The following is a 17,558-nucleotide window of genomic DNA, read 5'->3' on the forward strand; positions in this document are numbered from 1 at the left end:
GGTTGCACGCTGTGAGGTCAGCACGCGGCTGCCCCTCGGCTCTGGGTGCCGGCCCGCTCCCCTCTGCGCTGCAGGATGCAACCACTGTGTGCCCCAGGGATGGGGGTGCAGCGTCCTGGGCTGTGCCACGACCAAAGGGCAGCCCTGCAGCCCGCTCCCACCGCAGGGCAGGAGGGGCCCGCAGCCCCCCCCCAGGGCCTGCATTTCCAGGGCACACTCCTGCCTGCAGCCCAGAGGTGCTCACACGGCAGCAGTGCGCAGCATTGGTGCAGCAGAGCAGCCGCTGTGGGTGTGGGACCCCCGCCTCATGCTGCCCCTGCAGCCCCGCAGAGCTCCACAGATCACACACATTACACAGGTTTACAAAGAACACTGGTTGAGGGAAGCGGAACTCAGTGAAAAGATCAATCCAACCACGCGGCACGTCTGAAAAAAATAAATTACTTTCAAAATACCATCATTTGCTCAAGTTGAACAGGGTTTGCCTTCCTTTAAATACACTGCTCACCAAAGCCACTCTGTACTCAGAGCTGCTGCTTCCGCTGAGCTTTGCAATTAGTTTGTAAGAAAATACTCTTTGTGTGTGTGCCCTGTGGCCTCTCGTGGCCTGCCCCAGCTCTGCCCGTACCAGCTCCCGGCCGGTGCCAGAGCAACAGGAGCTGCTCTGGGCTGTGAGGAGCTGGGGAGCGCGGGGCGGTGCAGCGCTGGTCTCCATGCAGGAGATGCCAGGCTGATGCATGGCATGGCGCAGCTGAGCGGGGACCCAGGAGGTAGGATCAGGAGTGATGCTCGTTGTCTGCTGGGATGCAGCCTGCCAGCTTCAAGTACATCACACAGGGCTGAGGGTGAGGAACGGGGCGAGGGTCCGGCCACCACTGAGGTGTGAGGGACAAAGGGGTGGCACGGCACCGGGTAGGAGGGCACTCCTTATCCAGAGGCTTAGGGAGAACGGGCCCCCGGCAGGAATGACCTCATGAAGGCAAGAGCTCTCCCAGGCTCCCTGCCCTGTGCCCAGCCGTGCTTTAGGGATGTCCCTGCCTGCCCCCTGCTCACCCCCCTGCAGCAGCACTGCATCCCAGCAGCAGTTCTCTCACATGCTGGGTCCATTTCGCCATCCCCCCGCCCGCCCCGGGCCACCCGCCCTCCCTGCTACAACATGTTGTAATAAGCCATTTCCTTCATGGCCTGCTCTGCCAGTGCGCCATCGTCTGGGGGGTTCCCCACACCCTCATAGCCGTACGAGTTCTCCTCCTCGTAGTCTTCCATCTCCTGCTGCCCGTCCAGCTCGGTGTGCTCAGCCCCCGACAGGTCCATCATGGGATCTAGGCACAGCATACACAACCCGGAATCAGCCCTGTGCCTGTGGGGCTCTGCGGCTCTGCTCTCCCCACAGCGGCCCCCACCCCCACCACGGCACCCAAGGAGCATCTGTATGGGCACCGTGGTTCGGTCCCGCTCCTGCAGCAAGCCAGCAGTGAGCACAGCTCCCAGTCTGCAACACGCAGAGCCCAGCACAGCTCCAGCACGGCCCACACCTACCTTGGCTGTCCAGGCTGATGTCCATCACGCCGTGCTTGACCTTCATGTGCCGGCTCAGGTTGCCTTTCAGGTTGAACTTGCTGGAGCAATAGGGGCACTTGAAGGGCTTGCTGCCCGCGTGCAGGTGCATGTGGCCCAGCAGGTTGTACATACGGTTGAAGGACTTCCCACAGACCTGCAGCAGTGTTCTGCGGTTACCGGGATCCCGCAGCCCCCAGTCCCAGCAAAAAGCCCAGCAGAGCCTTGGGGTGCGGCTGTGCAGAACGGACCTCAAACCGCAGGGGGCCCCGATGGCTCCCCAGTGATCCCTAGCGGGGCTGCCCGCCCTCCCACCAACCTCCCACACCTTTCCTTTCCCGCTGCCCTTTCTGCAGCCTCCACACTTGCAGAACCGAGCGTGCCAGGCGCCGTCCCCGGCCTCCCCCGGTGCCCCGCGGTACCTTGCACTTGAATGGCTTCACCGGGGAGTGCACGATCATGTGCGTCTTCAGCGTCTGCTTCTGCACAAACGTCTTGAAGCAGATGTGGCACTGGTAGGGCCGGACGCTGGTGTGGATGAGCATGTGCCGCTTCATGTTGGCCTGCAGCGTGAACTCGCGCCCGCACACCTCGCACTTGAACTCCTTCACGCCCTGCAGGCATGCGGGAAGTGGTGAGTGCAGCGGGGAGCCGAGCTGAGCTGCCCGGCACGGAGCGGGCGCTGCGCTGCGGTGGCTGCCTGCTGCCCCCCGGCTCGGGGCTGACGTGGGCCACAGGCAACCCCAGCGCCCTCTGCGGCCAACACGTCTCCAGGCACGGCAAGGCAGCCCGGGCGCTCCGTGCTGCGCGGCACCTACCTTGTGTGTGAGTGAGTGCTGCTTGAGGTGGTGGATCTGGCTGAACTCCATGCCGCACTCGGTGCAGACGAAGGGCCGGACGTTCTGGTGCTTCAGCATGTGGTTCTGCAGCTGGCTGCGGTAGTGGAAGGACTTGCTGCACTCCAGGCACTGGTACAGCGTGGGGCCCTGGTGCGTGGCCAGGTGCCGCTTCAGCTGGGTGAGCGTGGAGAAGTCCAGCCCGCACTCCACGCAGACGTGGCAGCGGCCGCTCTCGTGCTTCACCTCGTGCGCCTTCAGCTCGCTGGGGTAGGCGAAGCCGCGGCCGCAGAAGCGGCAGCTGTAGGGCTTGATGTCGGTGTGCAGCAGCATGTGCCGCTTCAGGTGGCTGGTCTGCGTGAACGCCTTGCTGCACACCTCGCACTTGTGCGGCCGCGTGCCCTGGTGGGTCAGCAGGTGGGTCTGCAGGTGGCTGGGCTGCTTGAACAGCTTGTTGCAGTGCGGGCAGGAGTGCGGCTTGATGCCGTTGTGGCCCAGGATGTGGGTCACCAGGTTGTACTTGGAGGTGTAGGACTTCTCGCACATGCGGCACTGCCAGCGCTTCTGGCGGTCCCCCGCCTCCACCAGGTACGAGTCGTCGATCTGCACGTTGATGTCCAGCCGGTCCAGCTGAGCCTTCTTGCTGTGCTCGCTGTTGCCGCCCGCAGCATCCGCCTCCAGCTCGCCCGGCTCCTGCCACGCGAAGCCCTGCTCGCTCTTCACCCGCTCGGGGGACGCGGGCGCCTCGGGCTCCCCGGGGGACGCGGCTCCCGCCTCGAAGGCGCACGGCGTCCGCGTGGCGTCTGCGCCGCTGCCCTGCGCCGGGTCGGGTTCGCGGCCGTGTGGCTGCTGGCGCGTGTGCCGGCGGAGGTGCCGCAGGCGCCGGGGCTTCCTGCTGAAGGCGCCGAGGTCGATCATCTTCACGGCGCCGCTGGGCTCCGGCACGGGGTCCGGGGGGGGGGGCGGGCGGGGCGCCGCGCTGCGGCTCGGCCTCGTCCTCCCCGGGCGCGGCCACCTCGAACACCTCCGCCTCCGCCTCCGCCTCCTCGCGCTTCACCTTGGGCAGCAGCCTCACCGGGGGCCGCTTCCTCCTGCGCGCGTGCTTCTCCGGGGAGCACTCTGCCTCCAGGGACTCGTCATCCTGCCCGTCTGGCGCCGTCCCCTCGCTCTCGGGCTCTGCCGTGATGTCGGGCTCTCCCTCGCCCCCCAGCCCTGGGAAGAAGCCGGCGGGACTGACGGTGGCCCCCAGCAGCTCATTGTCGGACACCAAGCCCAGCACCGCAGCCTGTGCCAGGGACAGCACCACCACGGCGTCCGTCTGCGTCCCACACTCGCTGAAACGATCCATCCCTGCGCCCTATGCGGTCATGGCTGCGGGAGGAGAGGGACGGCTGTTAGTGCTCCCTCCCACCCGGTGCAGACCCCCAAGCAGCGGTTCCCACTGACACAATCCCACGCAATTCAGGGGCTCATCCCAACCTAACGCTGCCTGCAGAGCAGGACGCACTGAAACTCAGCGTGCAGAGCATCCCAGCTGCCCTCTGGAGGCTTCTGCGGGACTCCTCATGCTGTTTAATAATTCCATCTGCTTCCGGGAAGAAAGTCAAAGCATTGCTCACAACTGACACAGAGCGATGCTCATTTGTGCGGGGAGGAGCGCAGCGCAGTGGGACGGGCTGACAGAACAGCCGGCACGGGCTTGTTGGCAGCACAGGATCCTCTGAGCAAATCGCTCCAACGGAAATAGTGCCCAGCCCCAGAGCAGGGGATGAGCAGTGCCACACACAGCAGTGATCACTGCCAGCACCGCACAGCCGTGCCCCAAAGCACCTCTGTTCAGTTCCCACTGCTGCTGAGCGTCCCTGGCAAAGGAACAGCCTTGTGGCTCTCCTCCTCACCCTGCTCTTCCCCGAGGAAGCCCACGCAGCAGCACCCGCTCCTCCCCGGGCGGAGGTTCTGTGCTGCACCGGGAGCAGCCCTGCAGCAAGGAGGGGCGGGGAGCACCAGAGCCGCGCGGCCGGCCCACACTGTGATGATCCCGGCTGCGAGAAGCAATGATGGGAGACGCCGAGGGAGGATCACAGACAAAGCAAAAGAGGAAGAGGGAGAGAGAAGTGGGAGAGCTGCTTAAAGCAGCAGGCATCTGGCGGCGGGAGCAGCATGCTGGTGGGGAACGCAGCCACCGCGTGGGGACATGTGGGCGTTCTGCTGCGTGGGATCACAGCCCCCAGCAGGGCCCATCCCCGGGGCAGGCAGGCAGAAACGGGACGGCCACCCTGGGTGAGCAGGAGGCTGCAGCTTCCTCCTGTGGGGGGACGTCCTGCTCAGTGGAATTATTTCCGCAGCTGCAACAAAGAGGAGCCCTATGGGGGAGGTGAAACAGGGATAAACCCTACGCCAGATGCTGTCACAGTCCTAGGAGCACCTATGGGGCTGGAGAGCAGCAACCGTGGGCTGTGTATCACCCTCCTTGTCTGACCCCCCCATCAGGCTCTCAACATCCCTGCAGCAGAGCTGCAGTCGGGGCAGGGCCGGGCAAAGCGGTGCGGATGCTGCGATGGGAAGCGCAGCGCTGGGGCTTCGGGGCGCCTCGCAGCGGGCAGCAGCTTCCCGGAAGGAACTCGGCTCCCAGAGCTGTGCATTCGTGTTGCAGAGAGGAAGCTGCACACAACAGGAGCTCCCTGGGGAGGAAGGCCAGGTCCCCTCTGTTTGTGCAGGCGGGGGGAGACGGAAAGCAGGAAAAGCTGCTCGGATCCGGTTGGGATTTTGCTCTCTTCCTTCATTTGCGGCGCAGTGCAGCAATTACTATTTCTCACTTGAATGTCTGTTCCAGTCCATTTGGATCACGCTTTACCCAAGGGTTGACTTCTCCAAAGCCACTTATCATACCCCATTCATCACCTGGGGCAGCGACTCTGCCCCCTGCAGCCAGTGGGGCAGGATGGGTCGTGGCTGGAGCAGCAGTGGGGACAGCTCTGCTCCTCCATGGCACAGCACTGTGACGGGGAGCAGCTGCACACACAGCTCCCAGCACTCACGTGCCTGAGAAAAGCAAACAACCAAACATCGCCAATAACCAGAGGCTTTCAGAAGAAGGTCAGTGACAGATCCTCCTCTGCAGCACTCCAAGCAAGGGGATGAGAGCTGCTCTCTGTGCTCCCAGCACTAAATACAGGCCTGTGTCACACAGGACCCTTTGCACTTTGTCAGACATTGAAGCTCTTGTATGTGAGCGAGCTTTGCTGCTCAGAAGAGAGCACGGCCACAGCAGCCACAGAGCTGCCAGCGCAGCTGCACAGCACCACAGCAGGGAGAAGTGGCAGCTGGAGGGACGCTGATGTGTCACTTCCCCCTCACACTTCCCTGTGGCTCTCATGGGCCAGCAGTGCCGTTCCCCAGCGCCCCAGCTGGGCTGGGAGCAGCGCCCCAGCTCCACGTGCACACAGCAGGGGCTCTCTGGGTGCAGAGCCGCACTGCAGTGCTGCACTGGGGAGGGAGGTGATCCCACAGTCCAGCACCCATCCTAGCACTGCTCCAGGCCAGCACCAGAAGGGCACAGGAAGGACAGAATGGTTGAACTCCACCCGGCCATGGAAGAGGCACCCCTGCAGAGGGACAAACAGCTGCAATAGTGCCTGCTGCGAGCAGGAAAAGCACCACCAGGCACATGAGCTTGTACCCTGCGTGCACAGAGCTCTGTGTGGCACAGGCCTGATCCAGAACGGCTCTGCACCAACGCACCCCTGACCACTCCTGGTGCCCCCATGACACCTCATTGCAGCACACTGCCCGCCCCACATCTGCTCTCAGCCCGCCTCTCCCCGAGTGCCAGCAAACAGCTGCACAAATTTCATCACTCCGCTTTCCAGCAAAGCCATCAGCCTTCCAGGAAATATCTCTGCAAAAATCCCCTGCTACAGCCATTTGTCCACTTCTCCCCTAAGCACACCGGTGCCTCTCTGCAGCTCCAGGGACACCCAGATCCACGCTGCCCATCCTGCGCCGTGGCTGCGGCGCTCTGGGGGCAAAGGCCGCGTTGGTTCTGCTGTGTGCACTGCAGTTCCTGAGCCACAGCCGCAGACAGTGCCAGCAGCACCTGCAGCCCGGGCTGAGCTCTCTTTGCCTTCCCCTGTGCTGCTGTGCCTGCTGGGCTCCCTGTCCCCTCTGTGCTGCTGCAGAGCTTTGGGTGTCCCCATACCCACAGACCCCGCTGCGCTGGGGGGCACCGGGGCTGTGCACATCATCCGCAGCAAGCAGCTAATTGCTGGATCTTGAATATCTGCATGAGCACTTCTGGGCTTATTTTCTTTCTCTTCTAAAAGAGCTTTCCATCAAGTTTGATAAAGGAAAAAAGTCAGCCTTTCATCTTTCGGTCTATGCGTGATTTTTCCATAAAAAAAAAAACCTCCTTACGGCATCCATACAAATATTAAGCAGAATAAAATGCATTTTTCCCCTCTGAAAATCACAAGGAATCACTGCAGTCATTTACAACCCCAACTGGACACCGCTCTGCATGAGGCCGGGGGATTCGTGAGGTCCCCACGGTCTGAGCTGTGCGATGGAGCCCTGGGGGGTTTCTGCTCTCTGCTCCCCAGCGTGTCCCCATACAGGACAGTCATTCTGCTGCTGACAAAGTAAACTTGGCCTTCTTAAAGAAATCAAGCCAACATTTCAATTCACTCCATCAGTGCCCCCAAGCTGGGTGCCACCTAACTGGGCTCACTAAGGGAAACTGGTAGCAGGTCCTGTAGAGAAAAGAGAACAGCGCTGGGCGCGTGCTGATCCGCTGCAAGGAGCTACAGGGCTGTGGAGGAGCTGTGGAGGCTCCTCCTGGGGCTCAGGTTCCAGAGCCAAGGACAGCCCCAGCCCTCACTGTGATGAAGGCACTGCGTTTGGTGGCACAAGCAGCTGGGGCAAACAGTGACGGTGTGTCTGCGTGGCACTGCGTCAGGGAGGCAGCGACCCCCTCCTCATCAGGCCATGTTAAAAAACACACATTATCAACCTCTGCCAGCAGTCTCACTGCCATCCTCACACCCAGAGGGGAAAGCAATCACTGACTGGCTCACAGCCATCGGGCTCCTGGTCGCACAGGTGGAGGAGAAGGAGGGCTGATTCCCAAACAATGACAGCATGGGGAGAGCACAGCACAGGGCTGCCAGAAGCTGGCCCAAGCAGGGCTGCACCCTGAGACAGCCCCTGCTGAGACCCTCAGCCCAGCCCTGAGCACCCACCCTGTGCCCCTTCCCCCCCAGCACTCTCCTCTCCTCTCCTCTCCTCTCCTCTCCTCTCCTCTCCTCTCCTCTCCTCTCCTCTCCTCTCCTCTCCTCTCCTCTCCTCTCCTCTCCTCTCCTCTCCTCTCCTCTCCTCTCCTCTCCTCTCCTCTCCTCTCCTCTCCTTTCCTGTCCTTCCCTTTCTCCTCTCCTCTCCTCTCCTCTCCTCTCCTCTCCTCTCCTCTCCTCTCCTCTCCTCTCCTCTCCTCTCCTCTCCTCTCCTCTCCTCTCCTCTCCTCTCCTCTCCTCTCCTCTCCTCTCCTCTCCTCTCCTCTCCTCTCCTCTCCTCTCCTCTCCTCTCCTCTCCTCTCCTCTTCACCACTCTCATCCTTCCCGTTTCCCTGGCAACCTCTATCTGGGCGCTGTGGATCTGTCCTCTGCCTCCCTCTTATCTCTCTCCTTTCTCTTTCATCTATCTCCTAATCTCCCTCTGTATTCCAAACCTCTGTCCTTTGCTTGCCTGCTTTCTCTCTCGCTTTTCATCTCCTCCTACGTCTCCTCTATCTCTGGGATACGATTATTTGAATCTCACAAAGAAAAGAATCCTCTCCGTGACGGGCCGTGGCCCCGGTGCTGCCTGGGACCCCAAGGCTCCCCGAGCGCCCAGCTGCGCTGGGAGCAGCGCTGCAGCCGAGCGCTTCCCAGCCCCGCAGACAAAGGCAGAGCCCGGCGTCAGTTTCGTGCTACGGCCGTCCAGGACTGGGCGATCGGAGCTGCCCCGCACGCTGCCCACGTTCCGTGCGGTGCTGCGCTTTGCGTTCCCGCTTCGCCTTTACCCGGCGCTCTGCAGCTGAAACGGAGCGGCCCTGCAGCAGCCCGGTCCCCACGTCCCCACGTCCCCACGTCCCCACGCTCCGTCCTCCCGCCCCTCCGACGCCAAAGGAGAACCGGCGGCCCTGACCGGAGCTCCTGCGGCCCTCAGCTTCCGCTTTGGCTCTGAGCAGGCGGGGAGACAACGGCCGCGGGCCGTGGCAGCGCATGGGAGGGCCGGAGCGCCGCCCGCAGCTCATCGCATGGCACCGAGCGCCACCACCGCGAGCCGCCGCTGCCAGCCGCTCTCAGCGCCCTTCGCCCCGGGGCACCGCGACCCACGGCGAGCCCGCAGCCCCACACGGAGCGCTGAGCCCGCAGCCCTCGAGCTCGGCCCCGCAGCCCCGAGTGCCGCCAGCACCGCACCGCGGGCACCGCAGCGCTCGTGTTCCATTCGAAGCCCCCCGGCCGCGCCTCGCCCCACCTGCGCAGCGGAGCCGTGGCCCCGCGCCGTGCCCTGGGATGTCCCCACTCGCCCGCACCGGAGCGCAGCGATGCCGGCGCACGGATCGGATCCCTCCTGCCCGGCCGGGGCTGCCCGCACCGCGCGGGGTCTGCGGCACTCGTCCCTCCTCCCTGCAAAACAGTTTGGTTGTTTTTTTTTTTTTTTTTGCTTTTTGCTTTTTTTTTTTTTTTTTTTTTTGCTTTCAAGTGAAATAAACAGGGAAAGAGCGACTTTCAAGTTCCTGCTTGCTGCAACGACTTCTCTTCTACACGGTCCCTTTCCTCTCCGAAAATAGAAGAGCTATTCAAAAAAGACGCGAAAAGAAAAAAGGAACTGAATAGAGGAAAGAGGAAAGAAAAAATGGAGCCCCAAGGGGGAGGAGAAAAACAGAATGAAAAGACAGCAAAAGTAAAGAAAAGGGATGAAAAATAAAGGAGGGGGAAGAGAGAGACAGACAGAGAAGCTTTGAAAAGAAAGAATGCTCCCAGCCTGAATACAGTGTGCATGAAAAAAAGAGCGCTTGAAAAGAAACAGCCACATGAAATGACCTCTCATTCACAGACTGTGCCAATCACGACGACAATGTAAATCCTTTCTTCTTTTTTTACATTCTCTCTCTTTCCAGTGGGGGCAGAGGGAGAAGGAAGAAAAGAGAGTTAATTCTCAGCGCAGCAGAGAATAAATCTGCTCCTTTCTAACTCCCTGAAAGAGACACCGAGCTACTTTTAAAAATGCTTCCCTGGCCATCACGCATGCAGATATGTAGAAAAGTCAGCGGAATTCCGCATGCTGAGATCCTGCAGGAGGGTCCGACTCCACAGAGGGCCTCCGCGAAACCTCCGTTCTTTCCCTGGTGGAAAAAGCAGCAAACAGAAAACAAAACGGCGCAGCCACGAGGGGCGAGCCGAGCTGGAGATGTGGGTCAAGAAGCAAACCTTGCCGGGAAGGAAGGCTGCGGGAGGCAGGCGGGGAGCAGGGCCGGGACCCAGCGCCGCTCCGAGGGCACCAGGGCGCTCTGAGCGTGTGGGGCGGGCGCTGCGGGGCCGAACGCCCTGAGCTGAGCGCTGCTCTGCCCTGCCGGGACACACGGCGCTCAGTGCCGCAGCAGCAGCGTGGGGCTCTGTGCAGAGCAAACAGCGCGGAGCGGGGAGGGGGTGAAACGTGGGACAAAGGCAGAACGCGGCATAGGGAGGAGAGGATGGTGGAAGTGGAGGCAGCCAGGAGAACGCTGCTGCTCTGCCGGAGCGGGGCCTGCGCGTGGCTGGGCCGAGGGAGGAGGGCAGCGGCAGCAGAGCTACGCAGCCAGCTCTGCGGGACGGCGGCCGGGCGCTGCGAGGCCTGGATGTGGGACTGTGAGAGGAACACGGTGGCACAGTGTGCAACACGCAGCCCCAACAACGCCGCTGTGCCCTGCTGCGCTGCAGTGAGCACCGAGTGAGACAAGGGCAGCTCTTGTGATGTGCTGCGTTTTCCTTGCAAACAACTTCTGCCTTTGCATCCTGGCACAGGGTTCACCCAGGCAGAGCGGCGCTGGGTCCTGCAGCCCACAGCAGGGCTGGTTTGTGAGCAGGGGGTCAATGGGCGACCGCTGCGCCTGCACACGGCGTCGCCGACAGCCCAACCCTTCCACGCAGCAAACAATGGCCGGCTGGGAAGCGGCCCCTGAGCCGCGAGCACCACGTATTGTGCTTCGGTTCTTACTGCTGCTGAGGCCGGAGCAGCCATCTGCAGCCCCAGCACCCAGCAGGGACAGGCGCTCAGCGCTGCTTTATGGACACACAAACCTTCTGCACCCAGCCAGCCGCCTCGGGTCTCGGGGGGCCACGACCCTCTGGGAAAGCCCCACTGCCTCCTATTTCTCCAACAGCAGCACCGGTGTACGTTCACCATTTTAGGAGCAAAAGAAACCGCTCAGCTGCAGAGGCCGCGTTTTTCTCAGATCTGAGAACTGAAAATATTTCAGATCCCTCTCTGAACAGGGCAGCGCTTTGGAAAGATGGGCATTCACGTTTCGGAAGCGCTTCCCAGTGACCCACAGAGTGGAAGCAATGGGGTGTGGGGAGCAGCGTGGGTCTGCCCAGAGCGTGGAGCTCTCCCAAAGCTCCAGAGCTGCTGCCAACACTCCTCAGTGCTTGCACTGCATGCTGCTCCCCTGCCCCATCCCTGCACAGCCCTGCCCTGTGTGAGCAGCATGGACAGCACACGCACTGCTTGCAATACATCAAGGCTCAGGAACAAGCTGGCAAACACCTGCATGCACACACACAGACCTCCTGCTCCCACAGCCCTCCCCGGGGCCGGTGCTGGGGCTCGGTGCCGCCTGCTGCCCATCTCAGCACTGTGGGAGCACAGTGAGCGTTTAACGCACAGAACTCTGCACTGTGCTCAGTGAGGCTCTGTGCGGAGGTTCTTTCCTCCTTTAATGGCAAAGTCTGGAGCACCAACAGGTAAAACACAATTGGTGACTGACAGGGAAAACAGTCCTGAGCTGGGAGGCTCTGCTGCTGCCCTAGCGAAGGTAACACGTGTGGGGCACGGAATGGAAGCTTCAGAAGGTAAAGGCTGTACGTGGAACTGAAGACTGCTTGAGAGCCTACGAGCGAACAAAGTCTGGGGATCGCTTTGTGCAGAGCTGCTTTTCCCTCTCCTTCAGATGCGCTGGGAAGGAGCCAGTAAGGATCCATTAAGGAGCCTGCTGGGCTGCCCATGCAGAAGGCCGCTTCCACTAAGGTGGTGACACTGGCAGTGCAGAGCTGGGGAAGGGATCCACAGCACCACACTGCGTCCCTCTGTGTGTTGCTGTGCTGAGTGCCCCGGCCTGGCAGCCTGCAACAGCTGAAATTTCACACGGGAGCTGCATTTGGCTCTGCACTGTGTCTGCCTCCAGCCCTGTCCTGCAGACCTGCATGGGAGCAGCTGCACGGGGAGCTGCAGGTGCACGGGATGTAGGCACAGCAGAGCACACCAGTGCAGCAGCTCCATGCATTAAAAGCTGGGGAGGCCTGGTAAAGTCTGCCCACAGTGAAACAAACTCGGAGGTAACAGTAGGGCAGAGGGCAGCGATGTGGGGAGGAGGAGCCCAGCAGCACACCTCAGTGCTCCTCAGCTGCTTCCCGGGGCAGCACCTCCAGCAGCACACAGCTGAGGGCACTGAGCTGCAGGCACTGGGCTGGATGCTCACCTATCACAGCTCTGGGAACGCCTTCATTTTAGCAGTCGTTATAAACATTGGCACCTTTGGTACCTCGGCCACAAGGCTGCTTTTATCCGAATGCATTTCCCCTTTGCTTTGGCAACAAGGGCTGCCTGAGCTGCCTGCAGTCCATGTTTCCAAAACAATGTGCATCGCTGCTCTGTTTTGCACTCATTGCAGTAAGAAATCCCATAAATGTACTGAATATTCTACTGCTGAAATAATTCACTTCTATGCACCCCTCGCTGGTGATCATAAAATGAAACCCCCCATAAATCACAGCTTAAGCTCTGCAGGCGCGTTCTGCAGTCCCCCCGATGAGCTTCTGATGCGTACACTGTACGGTCAGAGCACAAAACAGGGAAGAAAGGCAGCAGTGCACGGCATGCCGTGACCACACTCAGTGCTCCTGGGCAGTGGGAGCTCCCACGCAGTGAGGAACCCACTGTGGCACCGCAGCCCAGAAGAGCACCCAAAGGAATCACCTCCTCTGTCACGATTCTTTCCTCTGGGAGAGACCCAGCCCTTCCCAGGGGCCCTCTGGGATTTCACCACAGGGCCGTTTTTGGGCACCAGGGACGGATATCTCAGTGCTTCCCTCCTGCTTCACACCCAGACCGCGTCCTGTTGGCTCCTCCGGCCAGCACAGCACAGCACAGCACAGCACAGCACAGCACAGCTCCTCGCTCCCGCTCTCAGCAGCAACGCTCAGCTTTGTGGCTTAACTTAGTTAATTTTCAGCCTTTCAAGGTGATGAACGGTTACAGATTTCCTTCCTTCGTCCATCGCTTCTCAGCTATCAGGTTGGAATCCCGTCCGGGCTGAGCCCAGAGCAGACTCACTGCCCTGCAGCCCCACAGCGGCCCATGAGTCCCACCCAGCACGGCTCATGGAGCCGCAGGTGAACTTCTGTGAGATTTTACCTCTCCTGACTCAGTGCCCTCCTGCCTCAGTGTCTCTGCTGGGCTGGGAGGGAAGGAGGAGGGGGAAGTTGTGTTCCTACTTCCCATTTGAGAACGTTCCCAGAAGTTCAGCAGATCTCATGTTCGGAAAAGACAAGCCTCCCTCTCTCACTTCTCCTTTACAGAAAAGGCCGTGGCATCTCATAGTGACCGTGCCACAGTCTGCAGGGGAACGGGAGCAGGGGAGCTGCGCGCTTCACAAAGAGGTTTTTAGGCAGGATGATTACATGTTGTTTCTATTTAGATTGTTAAAAATGCCCTATTGTCATTCAAATGACCGTCAAGGAGCCGAGAGCAAAGACCACCGTGGGGAGAGGTTAAAATCCCCCTCGCCCCCTTCAGTTTGAAGTTGGAGAAAGAAAACGCTGTTCTCCGAGCAGCTCCCCATCGGAATCAGGGGGAAGAATTCCTCAGATAAAGAAGCGTCCTCCACCCAGCCAGGCCTGAGCTGCAGCTGCGGCCGTGCTGAGCACTCACAGCACTCAGGACGGCTGCTTGGCTGCAGTCAGGTGCTTGGCTGGGGGGCTCTGCGGCACCAGAGCAACTCCTGCATGCTCCGACCCATCGCTGCCCGCCTGCTGCTGGTGTCGCTCGGCACGGCAGGGCTGTGTTTGCTCTGTGCTGTTTCCTAAACTCACCGATAAACAAGAAGCCTCCTCTGTGTGTTTGCCCAACAAAGCCAACTCAACAAACCTCTGCAGGGCTCCAACCCGCCCTCGTGCTGTCAGCAGGAACCAGCAGAGAAGCGCTGGGCACCACACAAGGAGGCTCTCACTGCAGCACTGCCAGCACCGATGCCTGCCCTCTGAGCTCCTTAAGCTCAGGCCAGAAAGGCTCCCTGCTGTGTGGCACCGTGAGTCGCTGCAGCCCAACGTGCTGCTGCACGGGGCAGAGGGCGCTCACAGAGGGCATCAACCTCAGAGCCTCGGTGCTGCACCCATCCAGGCCCCACCTCTGGTGGCTCTCAGATTCTTTACTGGGGAAATGCACCCACAGCGCCCCACTGCCGAGGCCACGGCTGCTGCTCCTCAACTCGCTGCCAAAGGGCTCAGAGGAGGTGGTGGAGCGAGTGCTGCTGTTGTGCCTTCCTGAAGCTTCCCTGGGAGAGTCGTGGGCTGAGGGTCTCCCACCCACCTGGGCTGTGTCCTCAGCAGAATGGCACTGCTGCAGTGCGTACGGAGCAGCCGTGTGTGTGTTGGGCTGCTTGGAATCGGTGACAGCTGGGAGCCCGTGCTGCTGTGGGAGCTGCCATGGCCACCCCAGGGCACTGCGGGGAGTGAAGGTGCTGCTGGGTGCCTCCTGCCACCTCTTGCCACCCCGAATGCTGACAAAGAAACTACTCATGATCGACTTACTCATTAACTGTAACGAATGCACGCACTACATCCTGCCGGTTATCAGGGAGCTCCTAAAAGGCCGCAGGAAGTTCCGAGCGCAGCCCGAAGCGCAGCCAAGCACTGCCCAGCGCAGCCGTGCCCGGCCCGGCTCCTCCCGCAGCCCCCGGGGGACAAAAGGAGCGGAGCCCGGGACCTGGCGGGGCGGCTCCCGGGGATGGCGGCGGTGTCACCCCGCGCCGGGGCCTTTCCCCTCTCTCTGGAGGCACCGCGGTTCCCGGCCGGGACGGCACCCCGACTCCCGAACCCGGTGCAGCCGGCCGCTTCTGCGCCGCTCCGCCCGACCCCGCGCTCCCTCGCACCTCGGCGGCCGCACGACGCGCCCTCAGCCCCGCCGCTCTCCCACGCCTTCCACGAGGATCTCCGCGCGTGAGGAGCGGATGACAGCGGAGGATGACGGAGACACGGGGACAGCGCAGCCGGCCCCGACCCCTCTGGCGTTGCCCCCCCGCCCCGCAGCGCGGCCCCATTTACGCGCGACCCCGGCGACCCCCCCCAAAATCCACGCTACCCGCACCTCCCCTCAGCTCCCGCCCCGGACGCCGCGCTCGGGGCCCGGTGCCGGCGTGGGAGCGTGCCGTACCCCGCTGCCGCACCGCAACAGGTCCTGACCCTACGCCCCGCAGCCCAGCCCGGCCCGCCCGGCCCCCTCCCGCCCCTCCGCAACTTCGGCCCCCGCGGCCGCGGAGAAACTTTGCGAGCGGCGGCGGTAGGGAAACTTGCGGCTGCGGAGCGGGGCGGGCGGACCCACGTGCGGACCGGGCACCGCCGCCGCCCCGCACCCCCCGCCCGCCGCCATCGCTCCCGGCCCGGCGTGGGGAGGCGGGCGGGCGGGCGGCGACGCGCGGGGCCCCGGGCGGGGGCTGCGACCCCGGGGCGCGGCGGGAACTCACCGTGCGCTGCCGCGGCGGCTCCGCAGGGCGCGGGGCGACGGCGGCTGCGGGCCGCGGGCCCGGCGCTGGGCGCGCAGGAAGGAAGGAAGGAGGGAATGAGGCAGGCTGACGTGAAGGGATGCAAAACAGCTCCTCCTAACTCGGCCGGGAGCGAGGAGCGCGGCGGCGCCGGGGCCCTTTATCTCGCCGCCGTGCCCCCGCGTCCCCCCCGCCGCGCCCGGACAAGTTTCCCGGGATCCGAGCGGCCCTACGCCCACCCCCCGACCCGCTCCGGTCGCCGGCGGTCGCCCGGAGCCCGGCCCGCCCCCGGCACCGGGGAACAAAGCTGCGGGGCGCGGCCCGCTCGCCGCCGGGGCTGCGGCGCTGCCCGGAGCGGGGGCGGCCATCGAGTCCCTCCCCGCCCTGTCGGGTCCGGGTCGCCGCCCGCCGCGACCACCTGTAACCGTGGGCCTGGAGCGGCCCCCGCCCGCAGCCCCGGCCTCGAGGCCGCCCGCCCGGTCGGGTTGCGCGGGTCGCTCCGAGAGAGGCAGCACGAGGGGGCGCGGCACGGTTGCTGCCGGGACTCGGCATCCCCGCCCGGAGCCACGGCCCCGTGCTGCGGGGACCTGAGCGACCCGAGGGCACGGCGAGGGGCACGGCGAGGGGCACGGCGAGGGGCACGGCTCCCCCCAGAGGGAAGGGCCAGCCCTGGGCGGGCAGAACTTCCCCCCTCCCTGAAACCCCAGAGCGTCCCGTGGCCGGGGAGCGCCGCTCAGGGCCCGGGGATGTGGGATGGATGGGGGAGGGCCGCGGGGGGACAGGGTGTGATGGCTGCACCGGGGCGAGGGGAGAGCGGGAGGCGACTGGTCTGCGGGGCGGTGGGAGAGGGAGCGAAGGCAGCGGGGCTGCCGCTAAGGCTCATCTCCATGGAAGCACGGAGCTGAACAGACTCATCGCCGCCGAGAGGTGTCTGAAAATGCAGTCCTTTGTCTGGAAGACGCTTCTCATTTTCACTCCGGTTTCCACATCCTTATGTGCAAACTGACATTGCTGATACATGTAAGCTGTGACTGATCATGGCTGTCACTGCACGTGTGGAGGGTGGTCCGGTGAGCCCAGAACAGCATCTCTGCTCGGAGGGCCCGGTTCAAAGAAGGCAGATCCTCCACCACGCACGCACATCACTGCCACACACCTCCGTGTGGCCACAGCCTTTCCCCGCTGTGCGGGCTTTGTTAGGGCTCGGTTTTTCCATGCAAATATTTGCAGATATTCAAGGATCATCAGTAGCGCTGACGCCGTTCATTGGCCTCCCGCACGGGCGGGGCTGGGGAGCGCTGGGGCCGTTGTGAGGAGCGGCTTGGGCGCCGCTGAGGATGGACGCCGAGGGGCAGCGGTCAGCACAGGCTGCCCGAGGGGGGGGGGGGGGGAGGGAGGAAGTCGGCCGTCAGCCAATCAGCGCGCGCGCAGAGCGGCCCCTGCACGCAGCAGCCAATGGCGGCCCGCGCCCAGCATCCCCGCGGAGCCCCGATCTGCGGCGCTGCCCCAGCACGGGAGGTGTGGGTGCGAGCGGTCACCTATTGGTACCGGAGCGAAGCGGTAACTGTGGGCAAACAAAACCATCCGCCGGCCCCGGTCCCTCCTCTCCCCGAGCAGTACAGCCGGCACAGAGCGCCGCCACTGCCGCTCTGTGGTGGTGGCTGGGCTCGGCCTGGGGTCCCTCCCATGGACGCTGCCTTCCCGCACGGATCCTGCGTGGGTTTCCCACGTGAGCCCGAAGCACGGGGCTCCCACCCTTCAGGACCTGCAGAGCCTCGTGCACGGCTGTGCCTCCCCCCCAGGGCTCCCTCTGCATCGCAGGCTGCTCTGCGGGCAGCAACTCGGGCAGCCCCATCCCGCTGCTGTGTTGTGGGCATCTCCGTGACGCACAGGGAACTCCCATGGCAGGGGAACTTCTGCCCTGGCTCTGCAGCACCTCAGCCCTCCCGCAGAGCTTTGTGCCAGCAAGATTACTGTTCTGCTTTCCCCCTTCTTTCTCCCAGGTCCTGCTACATATCTTTCTCAAAGGCACAACCAGCATCGTTCCCAGCCGAGCTCCGGCCACCGGCAGGCCGCTTGTGGAGCAGCCACAGCTGGCTGTGATTGCTGCTGGGCTCTGCAGCCCCCAAACACGGCGGAGAAAACGCAGCACAGCCTCGGCCGCTGCTAACGTG

General features: G+C 63.0%; 1 protein-coding gene across 1 annotated transcript; it reads right to left on the bottom strand.

Annotated features, from left to right (window-relative positions):
- Window positions 1-43: 43 nt before the first annotated feature.
- ZNF710 (zinc finger protein 710) lies at window positions 44-15,602 on the bottom strand. Its single transcript, XM_048956115.1, is given in 7 exon segments — window positions 44-1,322; window positions 1,540-1,714; window positions 1,980-2,171; window positions 2,376-3,327; window positions 3,329-3,764; window positions 8,904-9,055; window positions 15,367-15,602. Coding segments are annotated over 5 exon segments (1,905 nt in total). The 5' UTR covers window positions 3,742-3,764; window positions 8,904-9,055; window positions 15,367-15,602; the 3' UTR covers window positions 44-1,149.
- Between the last annotated feature and the right edge of the window lie 1,956 nt (window positions 15,603-17,558).

Source organism: Lagopus muta, chromosome 10 (genome assembly GCF_023343835.1).
Source record: "Lagopus muta isolate bLagMut1 chromosome 10, bLagMut1 primary, whole genome shotgun sequence".
In the NCBI taxonomy this organism is placed as follows: Eukaryota; Metazoa; Chordata; class Aves; order Galliformes; family Phasianidae; genus Lagopus; species Lagopus muta.